General features: G+C 41.2%; 1 protein-coding gene across 12 annotated transcripts in view; it reads left to right on the forward strand.

The window, feature by feature from the left end:
* Positions 1-23496, forward strand: part of FAM172A (family with sequence similarity 172 member A) — a 414351-nt gene that overhangs the window by 282518 nt on the left and 108337 nt on the right. The window contains exon 11 of one of the 12 annotated variants that reach the window (XM_044947292.2): positions 16362-16882. The exons of 8 other annotated variants lie outside the window; for them this stretch is intronic. In XM_044947292.2, the coding sequence (XP_044803227.1) occupies positions 16362-16381 (20 nt within the window). In that variant the 3' untranslated portion in view covers positions 16382-16882. 3 more of the 12 variants (XM_044947290.2, XM_044947293.2, XM_044947294.2) reach the window with 3 other exon arrangements.

Raw genomic sequence — 23496 nt, forward strand, 5'->3', positions numbered from 1 at the left:
AGATCAGCAGTTTTACTCAAAGAATCCTTAAAACATGTTGAACATTTTTATGACATGATCAACATTATTATGACATGATAAAAGTGGAATTTTAAAGAAAATTAATTTAGTAAGTGAATAAAAGATAGGAGCAAGAAGCCAGCAGCAATAGACTCGGCAAGATGTGACAGTAAAGCCAGTGTACATGGTTGATGGTGTGACCTGAAGTAGTGGCAGTGGGAACAGAGGGCATAAGAGAGCGATGACTCGGGAAGAATCTGCACTCCTTGATGATTAAAAGGTCAAACATGGAAGCTGTGGGGAGGGGGAAGACAATGATAAACTCCAATGAAAAGTAACTTGGATAATGAAAATGTCATTACCAGAAGTATCAGGGAGCTTGAGGGAGAAATCAGTTACGGGCAAGAAATGATGATATTGTCTTCAGTCAGTTCAGTTCAGTCGCTCAGTCGTGTCCGACTCTGCAACCCCATGAATCGCAGCACGCCAGGCCTCTGTGTCCATCACCAACTCCCGGAGTTCACTCAAACTCATGTCCATCGAGTCGGTGATGCCATCCGGCCATCTCATCCTCTGTCATCCCCTTCTCCTCCTGCCCCCAATCCCTCCCAGCATCAGGGTCTTTTCCAATGAGTCAGCTCTTCGCATGCAGTGGCCAAAGTATTGGAGTTTCAGCTTCAGCATCAGTCCTTCCAATGAACACCCAGGACTGATCTCCTTTAGAATGGACTGGTTGGATCCGCTTGCAGTCCAAGGGACTCTCAAGAGTCTTCTCCAACACCACAGTTCAAAAGCATCAATTCTTTGGTGCTCAGCTTTCTTCACAGTCCAACTCACATCCATACATGACCACGGGAAAAACCATAGCCTTGACTAGACAGACCTTTGTTGGCAAAGTAATGTCTCTGCTTTTTAATATTCTGTCTAGGTGGGTCATAACTTTCCTTCCAAGGAGTAAGCATCTTTTAATTTCATGGCTGCAGTCACCGTCTGCAGTGATCTTGGAGCCCCCAAAAATAAAGTCTGACACTGTTTCCACTGTTTCCCCATCTATTTTCCATGAAGTGATTGGACCGAATGCCATGATCTTCGTTTTCTGAATGTTGAGCTTTAGGCCAATTTTTTCACTCTCCTCTTTCACTTATGACCTACTTAATTAAGGTAATGATAGTGGAGGTGATGACAGGAAATTCAAGTAGAAATGGCAAATATTGTTTAAGCACCTTTGAAACACTTGAAATTCTCTGATTAATAATCCTGTTACCATACTTTAAAATGGTAAGATTATTTGAAGTTTTCAATGTATACTGACCACAAGTTAATGATGGATGTCCAGACTATCCATTCAATTCAGTGAAGCCTTTTTTCCCCCCAGATTTCTAACTTATGAAGTTTTATAGCAATATGCTTTCCATCTTTTGGCTAGAAGTTTCATGGTCAAAGCAATGAAGTCACCTGTAAAAATACATACTCATCTAATATTTTATTTTGTCCTTTATTACTAAATATGTTTCCCTTTACCCAAAAAATAGACGTAATGCTCATAATAGCTCCATTTTATGAATGTTGTTTACCTATGCATATATATTTTAAAAACATGTACAGTAAAATTTTTTAATTGTACGTAAAATATCACTGATAATTATTTTCAGTACAGTCATATTGTTTTTATTTTCCTTTGGAAAGCAAATGTGCTTGACAACTCTACACTTAAGAATTGGCAGTAGTATATCTTATACTTAAAGTGAAGTCTAACTTTTCAGTTATTATAACATACAGGGAATGGTGGATATTTGAGGGATCTTGAATACATGCCAAGTGACTGGTTCCCCCACTTTTTTATATTAATAGTATTTCTTACTAGTAAAAATGAGCCCATTGGAAACATTGTTATTCAAAGAAATAGTTTATAGGATATATTTTATTGTACAGCCCACATTTTGTTTGTTTACATTTGTTATAAAATGACAACATTTTATGTTAATTAACATTTATGATAATTATCATGTATAAATATTATGAAATGTTACAATGACAATTTTTTAATATCTGCAAGGATAGTTTAAGTTCTTCAAGAAGAAGGTACTATGAAAATGTAATATAGCTATATATTTTCATTAGTCACTTTAGAATTCAAGGTTGTCATTTATTTAAAAACAATTGATTATTCCTGTAGGAATGGAAAAAGCATTTGCAGGAATATTTTCCCTTCCATTCTCCTGTCTCCATTCTTATTTTTAAACAACAAATAACTTAGTTATTCATGTTTTTCTGTGTTCTCTGTGATATTGATAAGGGTCACGAAACCATAGTCACAGAAAGATAGAAAACATAATGAAGCAATCAAAAGGAAGACTAATAGTCAAAAAGACAAATATTCAGTAGAACACAGAAATCAGGAAACAAAGCTAAAAGAAACTAGGGTAACAGTAAAAGATGAAATTAGAAATGATCTTATATGGTGTGTTGCTTGCCAAAAATAGCTAATATAATTTTTGACTATGCATGAGGAGACATTCTTCCAGGTGAAAGGAAGCAAAGCGGAAATATTTGAAAGCAGACAAGGTTTCAGAGCACGATATCTCCTGACTTCTTACAGGTCTAGGCACAACTTGCTTCAGCTGGCCCATGACTGACAGGCCACTCTTTGCCAGGCGGTTCTAACGACCTCAGCGTAAGAAAGTACTGCTGCCCAAGCCTGCATACTTTCAGCTCCCTCTAAGTGTGCTCCCCTCCTGCCTCTGTGGGTACCTACTTTCTGTCCCCACACATTCATTCATCAAGAATTCACCACGGGTCAAACGTTGCTCCAGGTCCCAGGGACACAGCAGTGAATTACAGTAGATAATAGTCCTGCCATGGAGCTTATATTCTAGTAGGGAAGACAAACAGTAATGAAAGGATAAATAAAGAGAGTATATATATTAGATGGGCTTCCCAGGTGCCTGCCAGTGCAGGAGACACAGGTTCCATCCCTGGGTCGGGAAGATCCCCTGGAGAAGGGAATGACAACCCACTCCAGTATTTTTGCGTGGAGAATCCCACGGACAGAGGAGCCTGCCGGGCTGCAGTCCATGGGGCCGCGAAGAGCTGGACACAGCTGAGTGACTAAGCACACACATATATGTTAGATGGTGGTCATTGGTAGGAGGAATAGAAGACAAGACGAAAAGACCTGCGGTGTATGTGTGTGGAGGGGAAGGTCTGAATTGTTAGGAAGGCGGCCAGGGACAGCCTCTTTGAGAAGATGACACTTCGAGGACATTCCTTCCAGTCCTGATCTTCTGCCATTCCTCACTGATAAAGACAGTGCATATTTTCGTGTCTATTTAATAACTTTAGAAATCCTTTTCCTAGACATTGGGGTATCTACTTAGCTAATGAAATCATTGAAATCATTGCTCATATACCCTCACAGCAGTCTCGTTCGGAGTTCTTGAAAACCCGACCTTCTCATCAGGTCCCTTGACCAGTCCTCTAAGGTTTATGGTAACCATAAAGCACAGTTATCAGAAAGTTATTAAAGTCATCCCAGTCTCCCTTAAGCAGTGCATACAGAAAGGTGTAACATCTGTATGGCACTCTGGGGGTTGGCAGACAGTGGTCATGCTCCTGACTGACCTCACCCCTGAAGGGTGAGAGGATCAGTATTTCCATGTGCCTGTGAGCTCTTGTGACGGGCACACAGAATGGAAAGCTTTACCACCTGCCATTAAGGAAATACCTGAACCCAGATTCATTAAAGCTGTACAGTCTAGATGTCTGATTCTTGTCCATATATTCCCCCCACAAACTTGTACCCATCTCATTTGTTCTCACCCTTGTCGTGGCTTGAGATAGCCTTTATTTATTATTTCAGCTTACTTATAACAGTAGATATAAATGTAGGTACCTCAAAATTTAGAAAGGTAACAGTATAAATGGTAAAAAAAAAAAAAGGAAGAAGAAGTAAAGGGTGAGGGGGAAAGAACTGTAGTGGATGTCTTAAGAAATTAGAATTAAACTTGAAGACTTACTGTATGTAGATGATCCTGTCTTAGTCTAGATGTAGAAGGGGACCATTAAATAACACGTTACCTGTCAAACCCCATTTCCCTACTGGAACAGGATGTGGAAAATTAGCAGTTTCTAGGTGAATTTGAATTGTAGAAAACCTGCTAATGAAACCCCAATTTTTCTTTGCTTAGATGATCCAGACTATTTACGCTGATTAAAATTACTGAATATTTGCTAAATATTCACTTCACTTTATTGTCGAAAATACGTTTTGAGGAAATGACACTAAGGAGTCCTGTCTTTTCTTTGTTCATGACTAATCACTTCCTTCTAAAGATAACAATGAAAAGTCAACCGTAATTGCTTCTAGAATGTGGTATCATTCTGAATGTGTAGATGCACTGAGTTGTCTAATATGTTTTTAGATATAACTCAAATTAAGTAGGCTTTTGAAAAATCTATACTTTGTCTTGTAAACTGCCTTTAAAATTCAAGGTATACTAGCACATATGATACTGTTCCACTTTTGGCTATTTGTACTGCTCAAGAATTCTAGCACTCTGCTTCCTTCCATTCAAAGGATATACATTCTAATTCTTTAAGTGATGTTTTCATTAACTAAATAGCACTTTTCAGGCAGTTTTTGTTCTTTACTGTGGAATTTGCCTTATAGCTGTTATTCATAGGTTGGTTTTCTTATTCATTGTTCTATGCTACCTTATAATTATTAGTTAATATTAGGGATGAGTGTTCTAAAAGTTGACCCTAGACATTCTTGTGTTTTCAGTGAATCATTCATTGTAATTAGCTGAAATCTGGAGCTTTGGGAAAATAACTGATTAGTGAATCATTTAAAATAATCTAAATAAATGTATAAATACATATGTGCACACTTAATCAGGGCCAGTATTATCCTGTGATTTTGGCTTTTTCAGTTTTCAAGTAATCACAGTGAATATAAGTAGTCTCACTCCAGAAATCTCACTTTATTTTTTTTCTTTTTTTTAATTTAAATTTATTTATTTTAATTGGAGGCTAATTACTTTACAATATTGTATTGGTTTTGCCATATATTAACATGAATCTGCCACGGGTATACACGTGTTCCCCATCCTGAACCCCCCTCCCACCTCCCTCCCTATACCATCCCTCTGGGTCATCCCAGTGCACCAGCTCCAAGCATCCTGTATCCTGCATCGAACCTGGACTGGTGATTTGTTTCTTATATGATATTATACATGTTTCAATGCCATTCTCCCAAATCATCCCACCCTCTCCCTCTCCCACAGAGTCCAAAAGACTGTTCTATACATCTGTGTCTCTTTTGCTGTCTCGCATACAGGCTTATCGTTACCATCTTTCTAAATTCCATATATATGCGTTAGTATACTGTATGTGTTTTTCTTTCTGGCTTACTTCACGCTGTATAATAGGCTCCAGTTTCATCCACCTCATTAGAACTGATTCAAATGTATTCTTTTTAATGGCTGAGTATACTCCATTGTGTATATGTACCACAGCTTTCTTATCCATTCATCTGCTGATGGACATCTAGGTTGCTTCCATGTCCTGACTATTATAAACAGTGCTGCGATGAACATTAGGGTACACATGTCTCTTTCAATTCTGGTTTCCTCGGAGTGTATGCCCAGCAATGGGATTGCTGGGTCATAAGGCAGTTCTATTTCCAATTTGTAATCTCACTTAAGAAAAAAAAAAAATTAAAAATAGCCACCATGTTTTCTTTTACAGCTTTCTGAACCAATCTGTGAAAAATTCATCAAAGAATCTGGCAGTAAAGGTGACAACTCTCCTTTTACTGAGCTAACTTTTCCCTGAAAAGATAAAAAGATTTTAAGTAATTATTTTGGAATACTTGTGGATAAATAACCAAATAATATGAATTTAAATCTGTACTTGAAAATCGTGTAAGTTTTGAGCTAATCTGTGAGAGAGAGTATTTTTACAGTCCCCGCAATGGTGTTTCATGGGTCTTAGTGCTGTGTCCCCTAGTTGTTGGAAAAGTTGGGACCAGTGATGCCTAAGACGGAAATCTTCATCCTTTGACCATGTGTTAAGCGTTGACGTCCCTCTTGTCCTCTTTTTCTCCTCTCCTCTGTCATCTGTCTGGGTCACTGCTCTGCATGGTCGCCCTGGTCTGCATATCACCTCTGACTCTCCCTCTGTCATCTGGTTTAGTCTCTACGTGTGGCTCTTATAATTTTTGTCTTCTGTGTCTCCCTGGCTTCAGTCTCCGCCACGCAGAGATGCTTTGTCCTCAGCCTGCAGAATCGCATCTCGCCCAGCCCACTGTCTCTGCCTGCCCCTTCCTGACCTGCGTGTTCTTCCCAGGTCCACTGCCCTTCACCCTCTCTTTGACCAGCCATGTGATAAGTCCCGCCCGTCTCCACCTTCCTGCCTGCCTGCTCTGTCTTGTCACAGACAGACATCAAGTCACCAGCAATAAATCTGTCTACTGGCAGAAATACATCCCCCCCAAACATACCCCTTCAGAGAAACTACATTGCTTTCTAGTAGTGATTCAGAACTTCAAAATTAAATCTTCTCTGTTATTGAAAAGAAAATTCAAAGTGAACATTAGGCATCAGAGATAGGTCAAAAAAACCTTAAGATGTTCTATGTTATCAGCACTTTAAATCAGGGCTATATTTTTTTTATATATACTTGAAAATTTTATTTTATTTTATTTTTTTTATAAAAGCTTTACAAGCTGATTTTATTTATTTTTTATTTTTTTAATGTTTTTGTTTTATCATAGTTCTTAAACTGTAGTCCTTCTTTAAAGAAAAATAGTTCTATTTAATGAAAAACCTTTGAAAGATAATTTGATCAGTGACTCCAGATTTAGGTATTAACACTGATTTAACTGATATATGATGTCTAAATATTCTTTGAGAATTGGTTCTAGTATTTCCACCCTTATTATCTCTATCATAATGTCCCCTTGAACTATACATATTTCACCCCAAGTATTTAATATGTTCTACCAATTGAGACATCATGTACCAGCTGGTTTATTCATGTTTTGAATAATCTCACGGTACAGCCCTTGACAAAACTCAGTTGTTTTACATGATTTCTTAATTTCTAAAGTATTACAGAAGTTACTTGTTTAAAATTGGAGCAAATAAACATATACTTCATTGTAAACTGTTTATAGCGATGATCTTTAAAAATGAGACTTGTGCAAGAGATAATAAATTGAAATCTTCTAACAACCTTCTAAAATCAATAGTGGCTTAGAGATTCTTTAGTTTTTAGCTAGTTTCAGACATTTTAAAAGAGCAAAGTGAACTTTTTATTTTAAACAAATGGCCTTCAAAGAAATTTAGAGTCTAAATGGAACCACACCTTTCTTGCTTACTTTCTAGAAGAAAATTAATTAAATTTAAAATAAGACATTGTTAATTTAAGGCCACAGATACAAATAGTTAAACAGATGTGGGAAAGCTATTTGTGGAACTACATGAAGTGTGGGTTGAATTTTATGATAAAAAGTATAGTTTTCCATAACCATTGTAGTTTAGATTTTTATAGCACTTCTTTTTTGAAGTATTAATCCCTCAGCATTATTTGGTTTTGCTTTTCTTCAGAAATAATATCAGGCATACAAAATCAACACAGGCAACAAAACTTAAATTTTAGAAAATCCCCAATTAATTTGTTATTGATTTAATTATTTCCTCCTAAAATTAGAGCCTAATTCCATGTCTTACTTCAAATACAAGTTATTCTTGCTTCTCTTGGGGTAAGAAATTAACGGTAAATATTCATTCCTTAATTCTGCAAAGATTTTTTGAGCACTTAATGGGTACTTGGCACTAGTCTAGACTCTAAAGATCGCTATATGACTGTTGTCCCTCACGGAACTCATAATCTCCTAGAACAAAAAAGCCTTTTGCTCACTGCAGGGATTCTTTTTGTTCCTAATCACAGGTTGATCATGGAAATAGGTGGAGAGGAAGGTTAAGGACTTAGGAACTCCTTCAGAAACCCAAGAGTAAATCTTAGTTCACTGATACCCTCCTTTATTAAATGGTAAGCCCACTGCTATCTAAGACCTACATCATCTTTTCAGAGTCTACCTTTCTTCCCTGCTACTGTGAGACCCTGACATTGACTCTGTGTTTCAAATGGATGTGTTATTTGTCATTTCAAAATTCTTTAGTGGTAGTGTCAGCATTTATGAAGAAAAGCTTTGGATTTAACCCATCTGTGAGAAATTTGTATTCTCCCAGATGTGTGGAGAATTAATTCTATTTCATGGCCAGATGAAAATCTACAGTCATACTGCCTATAACACGAAGATCATACTAGTACAGTTTCATCGGGTTGTGATCAGAATTAAGTAAAATAATCTTTCCAGGACTGTTAAAATAGTACCTGACATGTAGTCACGACTCAATGAATGCATGGTGGCCTCACTTTGCATGGTTCGAATACACACAAATTTTGGTTACCATAATTTAGTTAAATAACACCAAACCCCCAAAATACGGTTCAGAATTTCAGTTACCATAATCTATTAACTATTAATAACTGCATTAGGTACAAATATCGATGCAAATAACAGATGCACATCATGGTCCATTTCCAATCATATCACTTTTTAAAAAAAAAAAATCTGTTACTGACTGAGCACTGCATATCTGTTATTCAGTTCATACTCAGTAGCACTATCTGTATTTACAAAAACGGATGGTCAGAAGAGAGATCCGGCCAAGGGAGATGAAAGTGAAGCAAAGACATAAAATGCTGGAAGTGCGATTGGAAAGCACTGTGACGAAAAGATGAAGATATCCCAGAGGAAGTGATACTGGCAGAGAAACACTTCACATCAAATGAACCCTCAGAGATATTTCATGACATTGGAAGAGTGAAGGATAAAATGTTGGAAGCTGCTCCACACTCGGAGTGTGACAGTTCGCCAAGACACAGAAAAGATTTGCTTGAACTGTATCCTAAGTTAGATGACAAGGAAGAAAGCGCTGTTCAGACTTACAAACTACTCTTAGTAAGTTTTTTACAAAGAAATAAAGTATCTTAATTGTCAGTGTTTTAATGTTTTGAGGTGCAATGTACTAAGTATAATGTCTTACTCTTTTTTTTTATTCCCCTACCCTATTGATTTTCAGCTGACAGAGGATTTTAATGTTATGACAAAAAAAAAAATTCAAAGGTTATGGAACAACCATAGTTTTTTTTTTTTTTTTCATTATTATGATCACTTGGCCTGGCTTCAGAGGATTTTTAGTGTTATGACAAAAAAAATTCAAAGATTATGAAACAACCACAGTTTGGTGTTTTTTTTTCCATTAATTATTATGATCACTTTGCCTGGTTTCAGCTTGTCTGGTCCTCTGTGTAGTCCTCCAATACTGTGCAAAAGCAGGAGCTCCTATTGTTATTAGAAATGATTTTATCCAACAATCAAGTACAGTAGTTTTAGAAAAATTGTTCTTTACTTTCCAGTATTTGAGAATTAAAGCTTCTTGTCATTTCTCTTCTGCTTCCATCCTTCTATTTCCTGGATTATCTAAGTCCTGATTCGGGTCGTGTTTCACCATCCCAGCACGTCCTATACACAAGTACAGTCTTTAAACTCCTCCATTTTCCTACTCTTCAGCATTCTCCCTATTTCTTCACTCTTCTAATTTATTTAAATTTCACCCTGACCCTTTCCCTTTCTTTCTCTTCCCTGCTAGGTGCTCTATTCTATAGTGTCCCTGAAAGCCTATCTGTTCTTTAACACACTGGCCTCCTTTCAGACCATTCCTGCCCTAGAACATATCCTTATGAGAAGCATCTCTAAATTTATTGGTTTCTTCTTTGTGCTTCATCTGCATTTGTGTCAATAATAAAAGATAAAAGTCTTTCTTGAATTTAAATTATTACAAGAAATTCTACCACTCTGTTTGATTTCTTGGAGAGATTTCAGGGACATTCACAGAGAGGCCCTGAACTTACCATGGTAATGGCACCAAAGTCAATCAATTTGGAATCTCCTTAACCAAAAAGAAATTCTCACAGCACCTAAAAGAGTTGCGTCCTGTAAACAGATTCCATTCGACTTCTCACTCCCTTCTCTGAGCCCATGTCACATCCTGAATTACCGGTTTCATTGTTCATAAGCCATCATTTCTGTTAGGTGTATTTTGCTGTGCAGTGTAATAGAAAATGTTTTCTCTAAACAAGTTGTGTGCGAGCTCAGTTGCTTCAGTCATATTCGACCCCTTGTGACCCTGTGAACCTCAGCCCACTAAGCTCCTCTGTCCATGGGATTTTCCCAACAAGAATACTGGAGTGAGTTGCCGTGCCCTTCTCCAAGGGGTCTTCCCGACTCAGGGATAGAACCCACGTCTCCTGCGTTGCAGGCAGATTCTTTACCACTGAGCCACCGGGGAAGCCCTAAACCAGTTATGTATCTCTTACTTAAAAGTGTAAGCAGAGTACAAATCTGAATGCAGAAGACGGTGACTGCACTCTGACTAGAATAATCAATGTAAGAACATCCTTAAAGCCTTTCTTCTGTAACAATGGCAGACTCAGCTGAAAAGTTTGTTTAAATCCTTCTCGGCACAACAGGAACCTGGAAACTTTATCTGCTTGTGACTGCCTTTGAGTATACCTGACTCATCCCCATAATGCCCTTCGGCTCAGCCCTGCTCAGCTCAGCTGCTCTTCCTGCCTTCTACAGATATTTTAAATCTTCGAGACTTCAGGTGAAGGCTACAGGGTTTTTATACTTAATCCTATTTTAGAGCACAGGAAGTCCAGAGCTCACGAATATCACAGATCTACAGAATCAAATGGAACGTTTTTCCTCCCCATCCTCCAAGTCTCTCTGTAGTCTCTGACTTTGTGATTGTGTCATATTTGTGTCATGAACATTACTTCTAAGCCGCAGTTATATCACAACAGACTCACTTCTTACAATAACAAGAACAGCAACAAAAGGAAGTAAAAAACAGCAACAACAAGAAGTCCTTCATCTTAATCAGAAATTAAGAAGATCAAGGAAATTCTACGTTGGCAACCCACTGCATTCTAGCTTTTCTCTGCGTTTTACAACGCAGTATCTTGTCAGCCACAAATGGCTGTCCTTTCACCCTTCTTCCTGTCCTCCCTTATCTCCTTTGCAAAACAGTGCTCTCATTATCTGTTTTGTGAATTTATCTCATAGAGTAAATAAGTGACGTAAATAAATTTATCTCATCGAGAATAAATGATTCTTTCCAGTGACTACGCTGATGTGATTAACTTTTTCCATGTTGTTACAGCTTCATGTTCTTTCTGTGGGTACCTTACCTTCATGCATCTGTTTTTCTTAACTGCCTAATTTACCTCCCACGTCTCACTTTTTTCTTACATAGTTTTCTACTTGAAAATCCACATAGAGAATTGACGGGTTAGTTGCTTCAGTGTAATTTGAGGTCGTGTCAGTCACCTACATTGTGATGTGTGGTGGTAACTGTCTCTGTGTGAGGTGGCAGGCGTGCTCCCTTACTGGACGGCTGTCAGTTCTCCTGGGTTTCTGACTTTACTTCCTATGTCCAGAGAGGGACTTCCCAGAGACTGGTCTCTGGATGTTGTCTCCTGCCTTTGCCTTTTATCTCCCTAACTAATGGGGCTTTCCAGGTGGTGCTAGTGGTCAAGAACCTACCTGTCAGTGCAGGAGACGTAAGAGATGCAGGTTCAGTCCCTGGGTTGGGAAGATCCTCTGGAGAGGGCATGGCAACCCGCTCCAGTACTCTTGCCTGGAAAATCCCATGGACAGGGGAGCCTTGTGGGCTACAGTCCACGGGGTCACAAAGAGTCGGACATGACTGAAGTGACCTGGTGCACACACACTCGCTCCTTGACTAATGTCATTCTTGGGGACCTAACCTGCCCTTCTGGTGACAGTCCCTTCATACACTGACGCCTGGTCAACGCGCAGTTATTAGGGTACCTGCAGAATGGGAAAAATGATAAAACTGGCTCCATCTAGTCTGCCAGGCCCTCTCTGTCTGACTTGTACGTTATTCTTAGATCTTCTGATGTGCTCTGTTGATGTAATTACATTCAAGAATTATGTTTTGGAGCCTCTGCTGGAGCAGTGAAGCTCCTCGCGTATCCTTGAGCAAAGGCCTGTCCTCTGTCTGGAGCATGAGCAGCTCTGGGGCTGATGCATTTGGAGAGATGCCGAAGCAAGGACCACCTTCCTCGTCACAAGGCAGCTGATCAACAGGATGATGCGGGTCAGACCCAGACCTCCCTCACATCCAGGTGCTTGTAGGGACTTCACCATCCCTGCAGTGCTGGGGGTCGCTCCTGTATTAGCACATATGTTTGGCACATAAGTACAGAATGAATGTCCTACGGGAGGTGCCATATCTCCTGGGTGGGAGCTTAGACGGGAAACCCCAGCTGACTGTTTAAAGCATCCGGTGTATCTGAGTGGAAAGGCCCCAAGTTCAAAGAGGAGCGAGCACTGAGCTCACTGTGGTCCTGGATGTGTGGGCAGTTTTTCAGAGAGATGAAATGTGAACTGAGACCTACAAGGATGTGCTTTGTCTCCACTGTTTTGTTTTTTTTTTTTTTTTTTTTTGCTTCTTACCATCAATGACCTTGGAAGTTGGCTTTGGCCCTCTTAGAATAGAAGCTATTTAAGAAGGGGGCTTCCCCAGTTGCTCAGTGGATAAAGAACCCGCCTGCCAATGCAGGAGACACAGGAGATGCGGGTTCAATCTCTGGATCAGGAAGATCCCCTGGAGGAGGAAAGGGCAACCCGCTCCAGTACCCTTGTCTAGAAAATGCCATGGACAGAAGAGCCTGGCAGGCTACAGTCCAGAAAGTCACAAAGAGACATGACTGAGCAGGAACACGATAAGAGGAACTTAAAGACACAAATCCTGATGCTTTGTGTATTTCGCTTAAAACTTAAATTTCTCTTCATTCCAAAAATCCTAGCAGTAGAAACCTGTTAAATTCTCTTTGGGCAAGTCTTGGACTGTCCTGCTGTCCTGACGGTTTCTCTTCTCCTCCATTTAGATTATAAATACACAGGGCCTGGGACCATGTGTTTCTTATCCTGGCTTTATAATTCCCCATGGATAAGACTAGCCTGATTCTTACATTGTAATCTAATCGCTTCCTCAGAGGTCTTCGTGTTTGTTGAAGGTGATGGATTAGCCTCTCAAGCACCCCAGCCCAAACAGTGGCTGGCTGTCTTGGGCATTCCCATCATCTGCCTTCCCTGATCTCTATTTTTGTTCCAACCAAATACAGTCCTGCTTTTTTCCCCTGATTACGCCCTTTCTGTAGGCCATTAAATATACTTTTAAGGAGATGTCAAGACTTCTTTTAAGAATATAAGTTTTTAATTGTAGCAGCACATATGCATAAACAAGGAGACAGGCACAATGGCAGATGAAGACCAAGTAAGAGAAAGCCTTGAGCGTACCCAAGTTAATTAAAAAACCCATCAGGTCCATATTGCCTTACTTTTTAATTTAGTAAATGTTTGTAGCTACTATGTTTTAACTCAGTATAATGAAGCTTTCCTCAAATTAGATTGGACTCATTTTTTCCAATTCACTAAAAACATTTTTATTCAACTATTGATTTTAGACAAATTATGAACTATTTCCCTGTGGTTTTCTTTCTCGCAAATGGGCTAGTTTCACTATGTGAGTCTTAATTTATATAATTATTCTCTTTGTGTTCCGCCTTTCATTGTGTTTAGCAGACACTTGTTGCTTTGTAATTTAAAAAAAAAAAACAGCATGTAGGTATACCTGGAAAAATAGGTATCAGTGAAATTTTGTATACTGCAAACTGTTTTCCATGAACTATCATCTTGAAACATAAGTCAAGGCAACTAAGGAAGTCTTGTCATCGTGAATGCTGCTGAGATTCATTTATTTAACATTAAACATATCTCTTGACTTCCCGCTTTGTGCCAGGTACAGTTCCAAGTGCTAAAAATCTATAAATAAGCCAGGCAGACAAGGACCTTGCTCTTCACCAGCATACATTCTAGCCAGGATTGCACCAGAGATGCAGGCATTAAACAAATAACCAAAAACACAGCCTGTAGAGATGGCAGTCGATGTCTTGAGTCTTTTTCCCTCTCCCATGGCTTCAAGGCCGTATCTACAACCTCATTTTCTGTAGTGTTGACTTCAGTTTGGCCTCACAGGACTAATACCCCCTCTACATAAGGGCCTTGTTCTAGTACAGGAGAGAAAGGACAGAGAGGCACCCTGCAGGGTCGAGTTTCTCCTTGTTAAACTGAAAGTAGATGTGCGTCACTCTCAGAATTGTGGAAGTGGGGATTCCTTCACTCATTCAGCGAATGTTTATTGAGCAGTGTATCACCCAGGGTTCCATTATGTTCCAGGCTTTATAACACCTACATCTATGCCCTTAAGTACCTAGTCGGAAAGTCAGAAACATGAAATATATAATTACTGATAAATGTCATAGTAAAGAACATATATCGAGTACCTGGAGGGGACCACAAAAGCAGTAACTAACTCTGCCTGGGGGAAATCCTCACCATAAAGTGTCCTCTAAACTGTGACTTAAAGATGGGCTGGAAATACAGCACGCTTCATTTATTCAGGAAATGTTTACTGAGCCAAGCACAGCTGTGGGCCGTGTAGACACAGCAGTGAGCCAGACAAAGTGCCTGCTGTCTTGGCAGCGGAGAGACAAACAATATTCCGAAGGATAAATAAGTGTGTATTAGGCAGCAGTGCTTGCTGGTATTAAAAAAAAAGCGGGTTAGTAAAGGGAGCAGAGAGTGAAAGGGGTGCCGTTTTACAAAGCGTGGTCTTGGAAGTCTTCTCTAACAAGATGGCATTTGAGCAGAATCCTGAATGATATAAGAGAATGAGAATGGCAAGTAGGAAGCTGTTTCTGAGAGAAAGGGAGGCGTGAAGAAAAGCGTAATAGCCACGAAAAGCATGCCCTGTCTATTACAAAGTGAAGTGTTCTCACTGAGCGTGGATAGGATAAGATGGGGTGCAGAGAGCTTGGAGGAGTGTGGTGGACGAGACTGGGAAAGGAAGAGCGGAAAAGCACTGTGTTCTATACTCAGGAATCTGAATTCTCACCTTGTTGATCAGGAAAAAGGGGGCTAGGTTTTTTGGGGGGGAAAAAAAGAGAGAAAAAGATGACATGATTAGATTTTTTTTCATTTAGTTGGATTTGGGGGAAATTAGCACAGGCATGAAAGATAAACTTGAAAGGAGATCCAGAAGAAGCCAACTATAAGATTATTGTGATATTGCAAGTGAGGAATTATGTGACCTAAATTAAAACAGTAAGGGTGAAGCTAGAGAGGAGATGGTAGAATTCAACTGTTCTAAGAGACCCACCACGTAATATCTGAGGCCCTCATGCCCTCCAGAGGATGAGAAAGGTCGAGAACAATTCCTGGGTTCCAGTATTGTGTGACCAAGTGGGTGGCATTGCCATCCACCCGCTCAGGGAGCCCTGGAGGAGAGGCAGGCTTAGAAGTGCATGTAAAGAATTTGATTGAGGGCAGTGGAGAGTGTGTGTGTGCACGCGCACGAAGTCACTTCAGCCGTGTCTGACGTTTTGCAACCCTGCAGTCCACCAGCCTCCTCTGTCCATGGGATTCTCCAGGCAAGAATACTGGAATGGGTTGCCATGCCCTCCTCCAGGGGATCTTCCCCATCCAGGGATCAAACCCGCTGTCTCTTGCCTCTGCTGCCTTAGCAGGCGTGTTCTTTACCACTAGCGCCACCTGGGAAGCCAGTGGGGATCGCAGCCTGGAAATGAAAAGAAATTAGGGCCAGAATATAGATTTGGCTAAAGCTGAAATTCCAGTACTTTGGCCACCTCATGCGAAGAGTTGACTCATTGGAAAAGACTCTGATGGTCGGAGGAATTAAGGGCAGGAGGAGAAGGGGACGACAGAGAATGAGATGGCTGGATGGCATCACCGACTCGATGGACGTGAATTTGAGTGAACTCCAGGAGTTGGTGATGGACAGGGAGGCCTGGCGTGCTGCAATTCATGGGATCGCAAAGAGTTGGACACAACTGAGTGACTGAACTGAACTGAACTGACTGAGCGTTTCATGGAAATTTAAAACAGAGGTGTGGCAGAAGAGTAGTCAGCATTGTCGGATACTGTAGAGAAATTTAATAAGATGAAGACTTTAAAAAGGCCGTCAGATTGGACAGTTGGAAGGTCACTGATGACTTCATCAAGAGCCATATCAGTAGATGTGGTTTAGGGTAGAGCCTCCTCATGGTTGAGTTGGAGAGCAAATGGGTCATAGGCTGTGACCCTCCAGCCAAGATCACTCTTCTCTCTCCTTTCCCAGAGCTCCTCCTTGGAAGCTGACATCTGATCTTCTGTTCCACCTCCCTCCTTAAGCTTTCTCCAACCAGGGCGTCGGAGCTTGGACCGTGATGGAGGGACAAATATTCTAAGATCCTTGGGTCTCTAATGGGAGAGGGGAACCTGATGTTGATGAGCAAGGTATCGTGAAGAGTGCCACAGAACCACAGGAGGGACCAGCCCAGAGACCTGTCTCCAGAGGGGAGGAAGATGAAACATGTAGGTCTCTGTGTATGTGGAAACTCTGGACCAGGGAGCTGAGGCAGGACGGGGAACAAAGGCCTCAAAGGACCCATGAGTCAAGCATGGCATTAGCCAGGAGACTTAGCCCCCAGTGAGAGAGTGGCATCTGACAAAGTGTGGGGGTGGAGAGCAGAATCTGACAGTAAACTGATGTTCACTGGAAATTCAGGGAAGGATGCTTTGTTTTCGTAGGGCAGAGGGACTTGGCAGCGCTTGTGATCTTGAAGATAGCAGGAAGGGGACAGTTAATGAATTTCAGATCAGATCAGATCAGTCGCTCAGTCGTGTCCAACTCTTTGCGACCCCATGAATCGCAGCACGCCAGGCCTCCCTGTCCATCACCAACTCCCGGAGTTCACTCAGACTCACGTCCATCCAGTCAGTGATGCCATCCAGCCATCTCATCCTCTGTCGTCCCCTTCTCCTCCTGCCCCCAATCCCTCCCAGCATCAGAGTCTTTTCCAATGAGTCAGCTCTTCGCACGAGGTGGCCAAAGTACTGGAGTTTCAGCTTTAGCATCATTCCTTCCAAAGAAATCCCAGGGCTGATCTCCTTCAGAATGGACTGGTTGGATCTCCTTGCAGTCCAAGGGACTCTCAAGAGTCTTCTCCGACACCACAGTTCAAAAGCATCAATTCTTCGGCGCTCAGCCTTCTTCACGGTCCAACTCTCACATCCATATATGACCACTGGAAAAACCGTAGCCTTGACTAGACCAACCTTTGTTGGCAAAGTAATGTCTCTGCTTTTGAATATGCTATCTAGGTTGGTCATAACTTTCCTTCCAAGGAGTAAGCATCTTTTAATTTCATGGCTGCAGTCACCATCTGCAGTGATTTTGGAGCCCAGAAAAATAAAGTCTGACACTGTTTCCACTGTTTCCCCATCTATTTCCCATGAAGTGATGGGACCGGATGCCATGATCTTCGTTTTCTGAATGTTGAGCTTTAAGCCAACTTTTTCACTCTCCTCTTTCACTTTCATCAAGAGGCTTTTTAGTTCCTCTTCACTTTCTGCCATAAGGGTGGTGTCATCTGCATATCTAAGGTTATTGATATTTCTCCCAGCAATCTTGATTCCAGCTTGTGTTTCTTCCAGCCCAGCCTTTCTCATGATGTACTCTGCATATAAGTTAAATAAGCAGGGTGACAATATACAGCCTTGACGTACTCCTTTTCCTATTTGGAACCAGTCTGTTGTTCCATGTCCAGTTCTAACTGTTGCTTCCTGACCTGCATATAGGTTTCTTAAGAGGCAGGTCAGGTGGTCTGGTATTCCCATCTCTTGAAGAATTTTCCACAGTTTATTGTGATCCACACAGTCAAAGGCTTTGGCATAGTCAATAAAGCAGAAATAGGTGTTTTTCTGGAACTCTCTTGCTTTTTCCATGATCCAGCAGATGTTGGCAATTTGATCTCTGGTTCCTCTGCCTTTCCTAAAACCAGCTTGAACATCAGGAAGTTCACGGTTCACGTACTGCTGAAGCCTGGCTTGGAGAATTTTGAGCATTACTTTACTAGCGTGTGAGATGAGTGCAATTGTGCGGTAGTTTGAGCATTCTTTGGCATTGCCTTTCTTTGGGATTGGAATGAAAACTGACCTTTTCCAGTCCTGTGGCCACTGCTGAGTTTTCCAAATTTGCTGGCATATTGAGTGCAGCACTTTCACAGCATCATCTTTCAGGATTTGGAATAGCTCAAATGGAATTCTATCACCTCCACTAGCTTTGTTTGTAATGATGCTTTCTAAGGCCCGCTTGACTTCACATTCCAGGATGTCTGGCTCTAGGTGAGTGATCACACCATCGTGATTATCTGGGTCATGAAGATTTTTTTTGTACAGTTCTTCTGTGTATTCTTGCCATCTCTTCTTAATATCTTCTGCTTCTGTTAGGTCCATACCATTTCTTTCCTTTATCGAGCCCATCTTTACATGAAATGTTCCTTTGGTATCTCTGATTTTCTTGAAGAGATCTCTAGTCTTTCCCATTCTGTTGTTTTCCTCTATTAATGAATTTAGGGGTAGCATAAAGATGCTTAACTAGAACTTGTGGAGCAAAAAAGTGGTCATTCAGATATTGTGATGGAAAGGGATCGGATACCAGGCTTCTAAAGAACTGAAAGTAATTGCCTATGCTCCCTTTAGGGAAAGGATGGAGGCAGAGACTAAGGGATCCCAGACAGTTTGGAGCTACAAAGCCCAGGAGAGAGACTTGCACTTTGGAGCGAGTTGGAGCAAAGTTCAGGATAAGGGACCTCCTCCCTTAAGCCTGGGGACCAAGGAATTATCTGTAAGATCTAGCAGATTTCCTGCCATCTCCCATACACACCCTTGGCCTCAGCTTCTCCTGCCTGCACTGCCCATCTCAGCCCACTAGGTGACAAGGCTCCAGGGCGAGGCTGGTGGCTTGTTCGGAAGCCTTGAGAGCCGTCAGTTCCTACCAGACTCCCTGCTCCAGAGCAGTCTTATGTCCATGGCCAGAGACACAGGCCGTCAAACTTTCCCATGGCAGCCAGTGGTGGGGACATGGGGGGATCAGTGCAGGGGGCAAGCTGACACCCCGATCTGGTTGAGCACCCAGGCGGGCCCCACCAGGTGATGGTCCTGCCGGGGGTTAGGCCGGGGGTGCGCCCAGGTCCTGATGGATGGGGGCTTCCTCCAGCACCCCTGCCGTACGAATTCCTGGGCTGGGTGGTGCCCTATGGGCCCCAGGTCGGAGCTGGCGAGGTGGGGGCCTGCTTCCCAAGCCCTCCTGGGGGTGCAGGCGCCCTCCCCGGCCTGACATGGTCCCCAGCAGTGCGTCCAGATGCCGGCACTGCCAGAAGACCTCTGGCCACAGAGAAAGAGATGGGGCAGCTTGCCAAGAGGCTGAGGTGGAAGAGGAAAGACCCTGGGGTACCCGCAGGCCCACGTGGGGTTCGCCGTGGGGGGCTCTGTTGGGAAAGGTGCTGAGCCAGATGACCACCTGCCACTTGGAGGCCCAGCCACTGAGCCTCGCCAACAATGTGGAAGCTGCAGCTGCTGCTGAAAATGGGCTTCTGCAAAATGAAGATGGTCCTGTAGCAGGCTCAAAAATGCAGACAGGCATGCAGGGAGAGACACGTGGGAAACAGCCTGGAGAAACACTCCCTGCAGTGGCCGAAGCCCGCACCCCAGCAGGTCATCGCTGGGCAGCTCTGGCTGTAGAAGGACTGGGTCCGAGTTTGAGTCTAAAACTGGAGCGAGATGGGCAGTCGGCCAAGCCCTGCTTTCTCCCCACTGCCAGGCCTCCATTGGCAGGGAGACCAGTGTGCTTTTCCCTGACATCAGGACTCCATTTTGGCTCCCCTGCAACTATGGGGGACCCTACTTTGCACATTCGTACCGCTCTGCACCATTTCCCATGGGGGAAACCGTCTTCTCCACCCCAGCCACCATCCTGCGCCTCCCCAGTCTTTCCAGCTGAGGGGCCCTCGTTCCTGGTCAGGGCCAACCTGGGGAAACGGGTCTCTGGGGTTCATGTCAAGGCATTTAGCATGAAGTGCTCCATCAGTTGTCTGAAAAAAATAATACGTAAGAATACATAAGGGAGGGGAATGGGAGCTATTTAGGAAGATTGAGAAAGATGAGGTTGAAGTTTCTTGCTGCTTTGTGTTTTTCCCTGGCCTTGGCTTTAAGGTACATTACAATACGTAGATGGATTTGGATTTTTTCTTTTTTTACTAATTGAAAAGTAATTGTGTCTCTCATTCCTAGTGGTTATCAGTATGCATATTCTTATGAATACAACATTAAGCGAAAAGCTCAAGTCACAGAAGACTATGTCAGTGTATCATTTCTAGCAAAACCAAGCCGAACTTTGAGTTAACAGAGTCCAGGATAATCGTTGCCTCCAAGGGAAGGTTTGAGGACGCAGTATAAAAAGCGTACACAGAGCCTGCCCAGAGCCCATGATGAAACACAGAAATTTGCTTGTTCTCCTCGCTTTCTTGAAAGACGTGTTTTTTTTTCCTAATTCACTTTTCAGCTATGTTTGGTTTATTCCCTGAGAATTCCCCTTACTTTCTTTTGAGCTTAGAAATGCTTTTTAGAGATTTGTGATAGTTGATCCCACACTCCCTGGTGGCTTTTTCAATGGTACATCTTAAATCACCTCTGTACATACGTGCGTTTTCTTCAAATGCTGATTGTAGCCTTCAGCGCATTTTCAGCGGGGACCATGACTCTGTGTCGACTGACAATTTTAGAATTTAAGAAACACCTTCCCATTGCCCATCTTATTTTTAAGAGTTTTCCCTTGAAAACTAATAGGTAATTCCTGCTTTTCTTTGAGTCTGTATTTTCTAGGTGTCTCTAGCTCAGTACAGTAAAAAAATACTCTGAATCACGTCTTATGTAAGTCTTTCAAATCCATACCAAATAATGTATTGAGTATTGTTTTTATGCTTTTATCAATCCTTGGCACTTTAATTAGATTCCTATCATAAAAATCAATCTCTCCCTTCCCTAGAGGTTTCCCTACCTTTTGTCTAAGAAAACTTCTTAGTCCAAAACATTATCCTGCTCTTAAAGTAGCATCTAACCGTTTTCTGTAATTTCATATTTTAAAAATGTATGAACTATGCATCATTGTTTATTATACTAAAACTGTGTCCTAAGGATTTATTTTTTAGAATTATGACTTTCTTCTAGAAATAGTCTTTCTTATTAAAAGTACTAGCTTCCTTGGCAGAATTCATTTATGAAGTCCTTTTAGGTTCAAAATTGTTTTATCTATGTAGAAAAATGTTTTTACAATGAAAACTACAATTTAATTCCAATAAAATCCTAGTTGAATATGGGAATATTACTTGACAGAGTGATTCTAAACTGAAAAAAGGGGGGAAAAAAAAGGAATTTTTGAAGGTAAGGAGTTAGGACCTTTTCTTACCAGATATTATGCAAGTACAATAATTTGAACACAGTGTTGTGGTCATGATGAACAAATTAAGAGAAACAAGTATTTAACAAGTCCATCTGTGGTTGTGTAAGTTGGTACAACCTTCATAAAAGACTATTGAGTAATTAGTATGGGAAATGTTTAAAATGTGCTTTCCCTTTGGTCTATGATTTCAACTGTCAAGACTGTTTATAAGAAACTATTGTTAGATGTGTGTAAAAATGTAGTGATAAAGGTGATCGCCCTGGGATTTCTTTTGAAGGACTGAGGCTAAAGCTGAAACTATGAAACGCCATGAAATTAAAAGATGCTTACTCCTTGGAAGGAAAGTTATGACCAACCTAGATAGCATATTCAAAAGCAGAGACATTACTTTGTCAACAAAGGTCCATCTAGTCAAGGCTATGGCTTTTCCAGTGGTCATGTATGGATGTGATAGTTGGACTGTGAAGAAAGCTGAGTGCCAAAGAATTGATGCTTTTGAACTGTGGTGTTGGAGAAGACTCTTGAAGTCCCTTGGACTGCAAGGAGATCCAACCAGTCCATTCTGAAGGAGATCAGCCCTGGGATTTCTTTGGAAGGAATGATGCTGAAGCTGAAACTCTAGTACTTTGGCCACCTCATGCGAAGAGTTGACTCATTGGAAAAGACTCTGATGCTGGGAGGGATTGGGGGCAGGAGGAGAAGGGGACGACAGAGGATGGCATCACCGACTCAATGGACGTGAGTCTGAGTGAACTCTGGGAGTTGGTGATGGACAGGGAGGCATGGCGTGCTGTAGTTCATGGGGTCGCAAAGAGTTGGACACGACTGAGCAACTGAACTGAACAGGGAAATATAATAGATATTACTGATGATTTTTTTTTAATTTGCTGTGTGTATTGTACAATTTAAAAATCCAGGGAATATTTCTAAATGAAGATTCCAGAAAATCTAGGATTCCTAAAAATACACACATTCTTCTAGTCTTTCATTATAAAGCAATATTTCAGAATAATAAATCTGGCCTTTTCATTCTTACTCAGTTTTGTAGTTTCTGTAAAAGAAAAGGAACACAATTCTCTAAATTATGGATTATTGGAACGTATCAGTTAGAAAGGCATTGCTAAAAAATTAAATTTTGTTTTAAATCAGATGCCCATTAATGTTAAAGAACTGTAGTGTAGCTCAGTGAGTGAAGACACCTGCCATATGTCTGTTTTCCTGTACAACATGGTAATTTACAATTACAATTAGTGTGTTTATATACCTCAGTGAAGTTAACCTATATTTAGAATATAAGCCCAAATCATTTTCATGTTTCTGAATGTTTACTTTGCAATTTTAAAAAACATTTGAAAATATCAAAATCCTGTGTATCATAGTAGTATTCTCCCTACTTGTCATGTTTGAAGAAGCCAAATGAGATCTATGGATTGTTAGATTTGAAGGCAGGGTCAGTTCCTGTGATTATAGCCCCAGCCAAGTGAAAGGTGATCAGTCATGAAGTAAATCTAACCCAGTACTCATTAAAATCATAAAACAAGGTATTAGCATTATCATGATTACAACCAGTAAAGAGAACTGTGACAAGAAGTTTTGGGAGACTGTGGTTTACCCAAGGGGCTTCCTCCAGAAAACAATTAGCAGGTTGGTATGCTGGGCTGCTGGTCTACCACCTCACTCTTTAGCTATGAGCCCTGCTGTGATTTCTGCCAGTGCCAAAATCAGCTGCTTTGGCATTGAACTTGAGTTTCTTAGGTTTCCTTCCCCCAGCTTCCAACAAAATTCTAAACACAAACCAGCATTACTTATCGCTATTGGTTCTTCTATTGACTGCCTGCCAAAGACTATGTTCAGAAAATGAAAAATTGAGGCCTTCCATTGATTTAAAATCAATGTTCTCTTCTAAATCTATGCAACCTGTTTAACATATCATTTCTTCTTTTTCAAAGGAGTAACTATACTGTTTAATAAT

The sequence above is a fragment of the Bubalus bubalis genome, chromosome 9 (assembly GCF_019923935.1).
Source record: "Bubalus bubalis isolate 160015118507 breed Murrah chromosome 9, NDDB_SH_1, whole genome shotgun sequence".
Classification (NCBI taxonomy): Eukaryota; Metazoa; Chordata; class Mammalia; order Artiodactyla; family Bovidae; genus Bubalus; species Bubalus bubalis.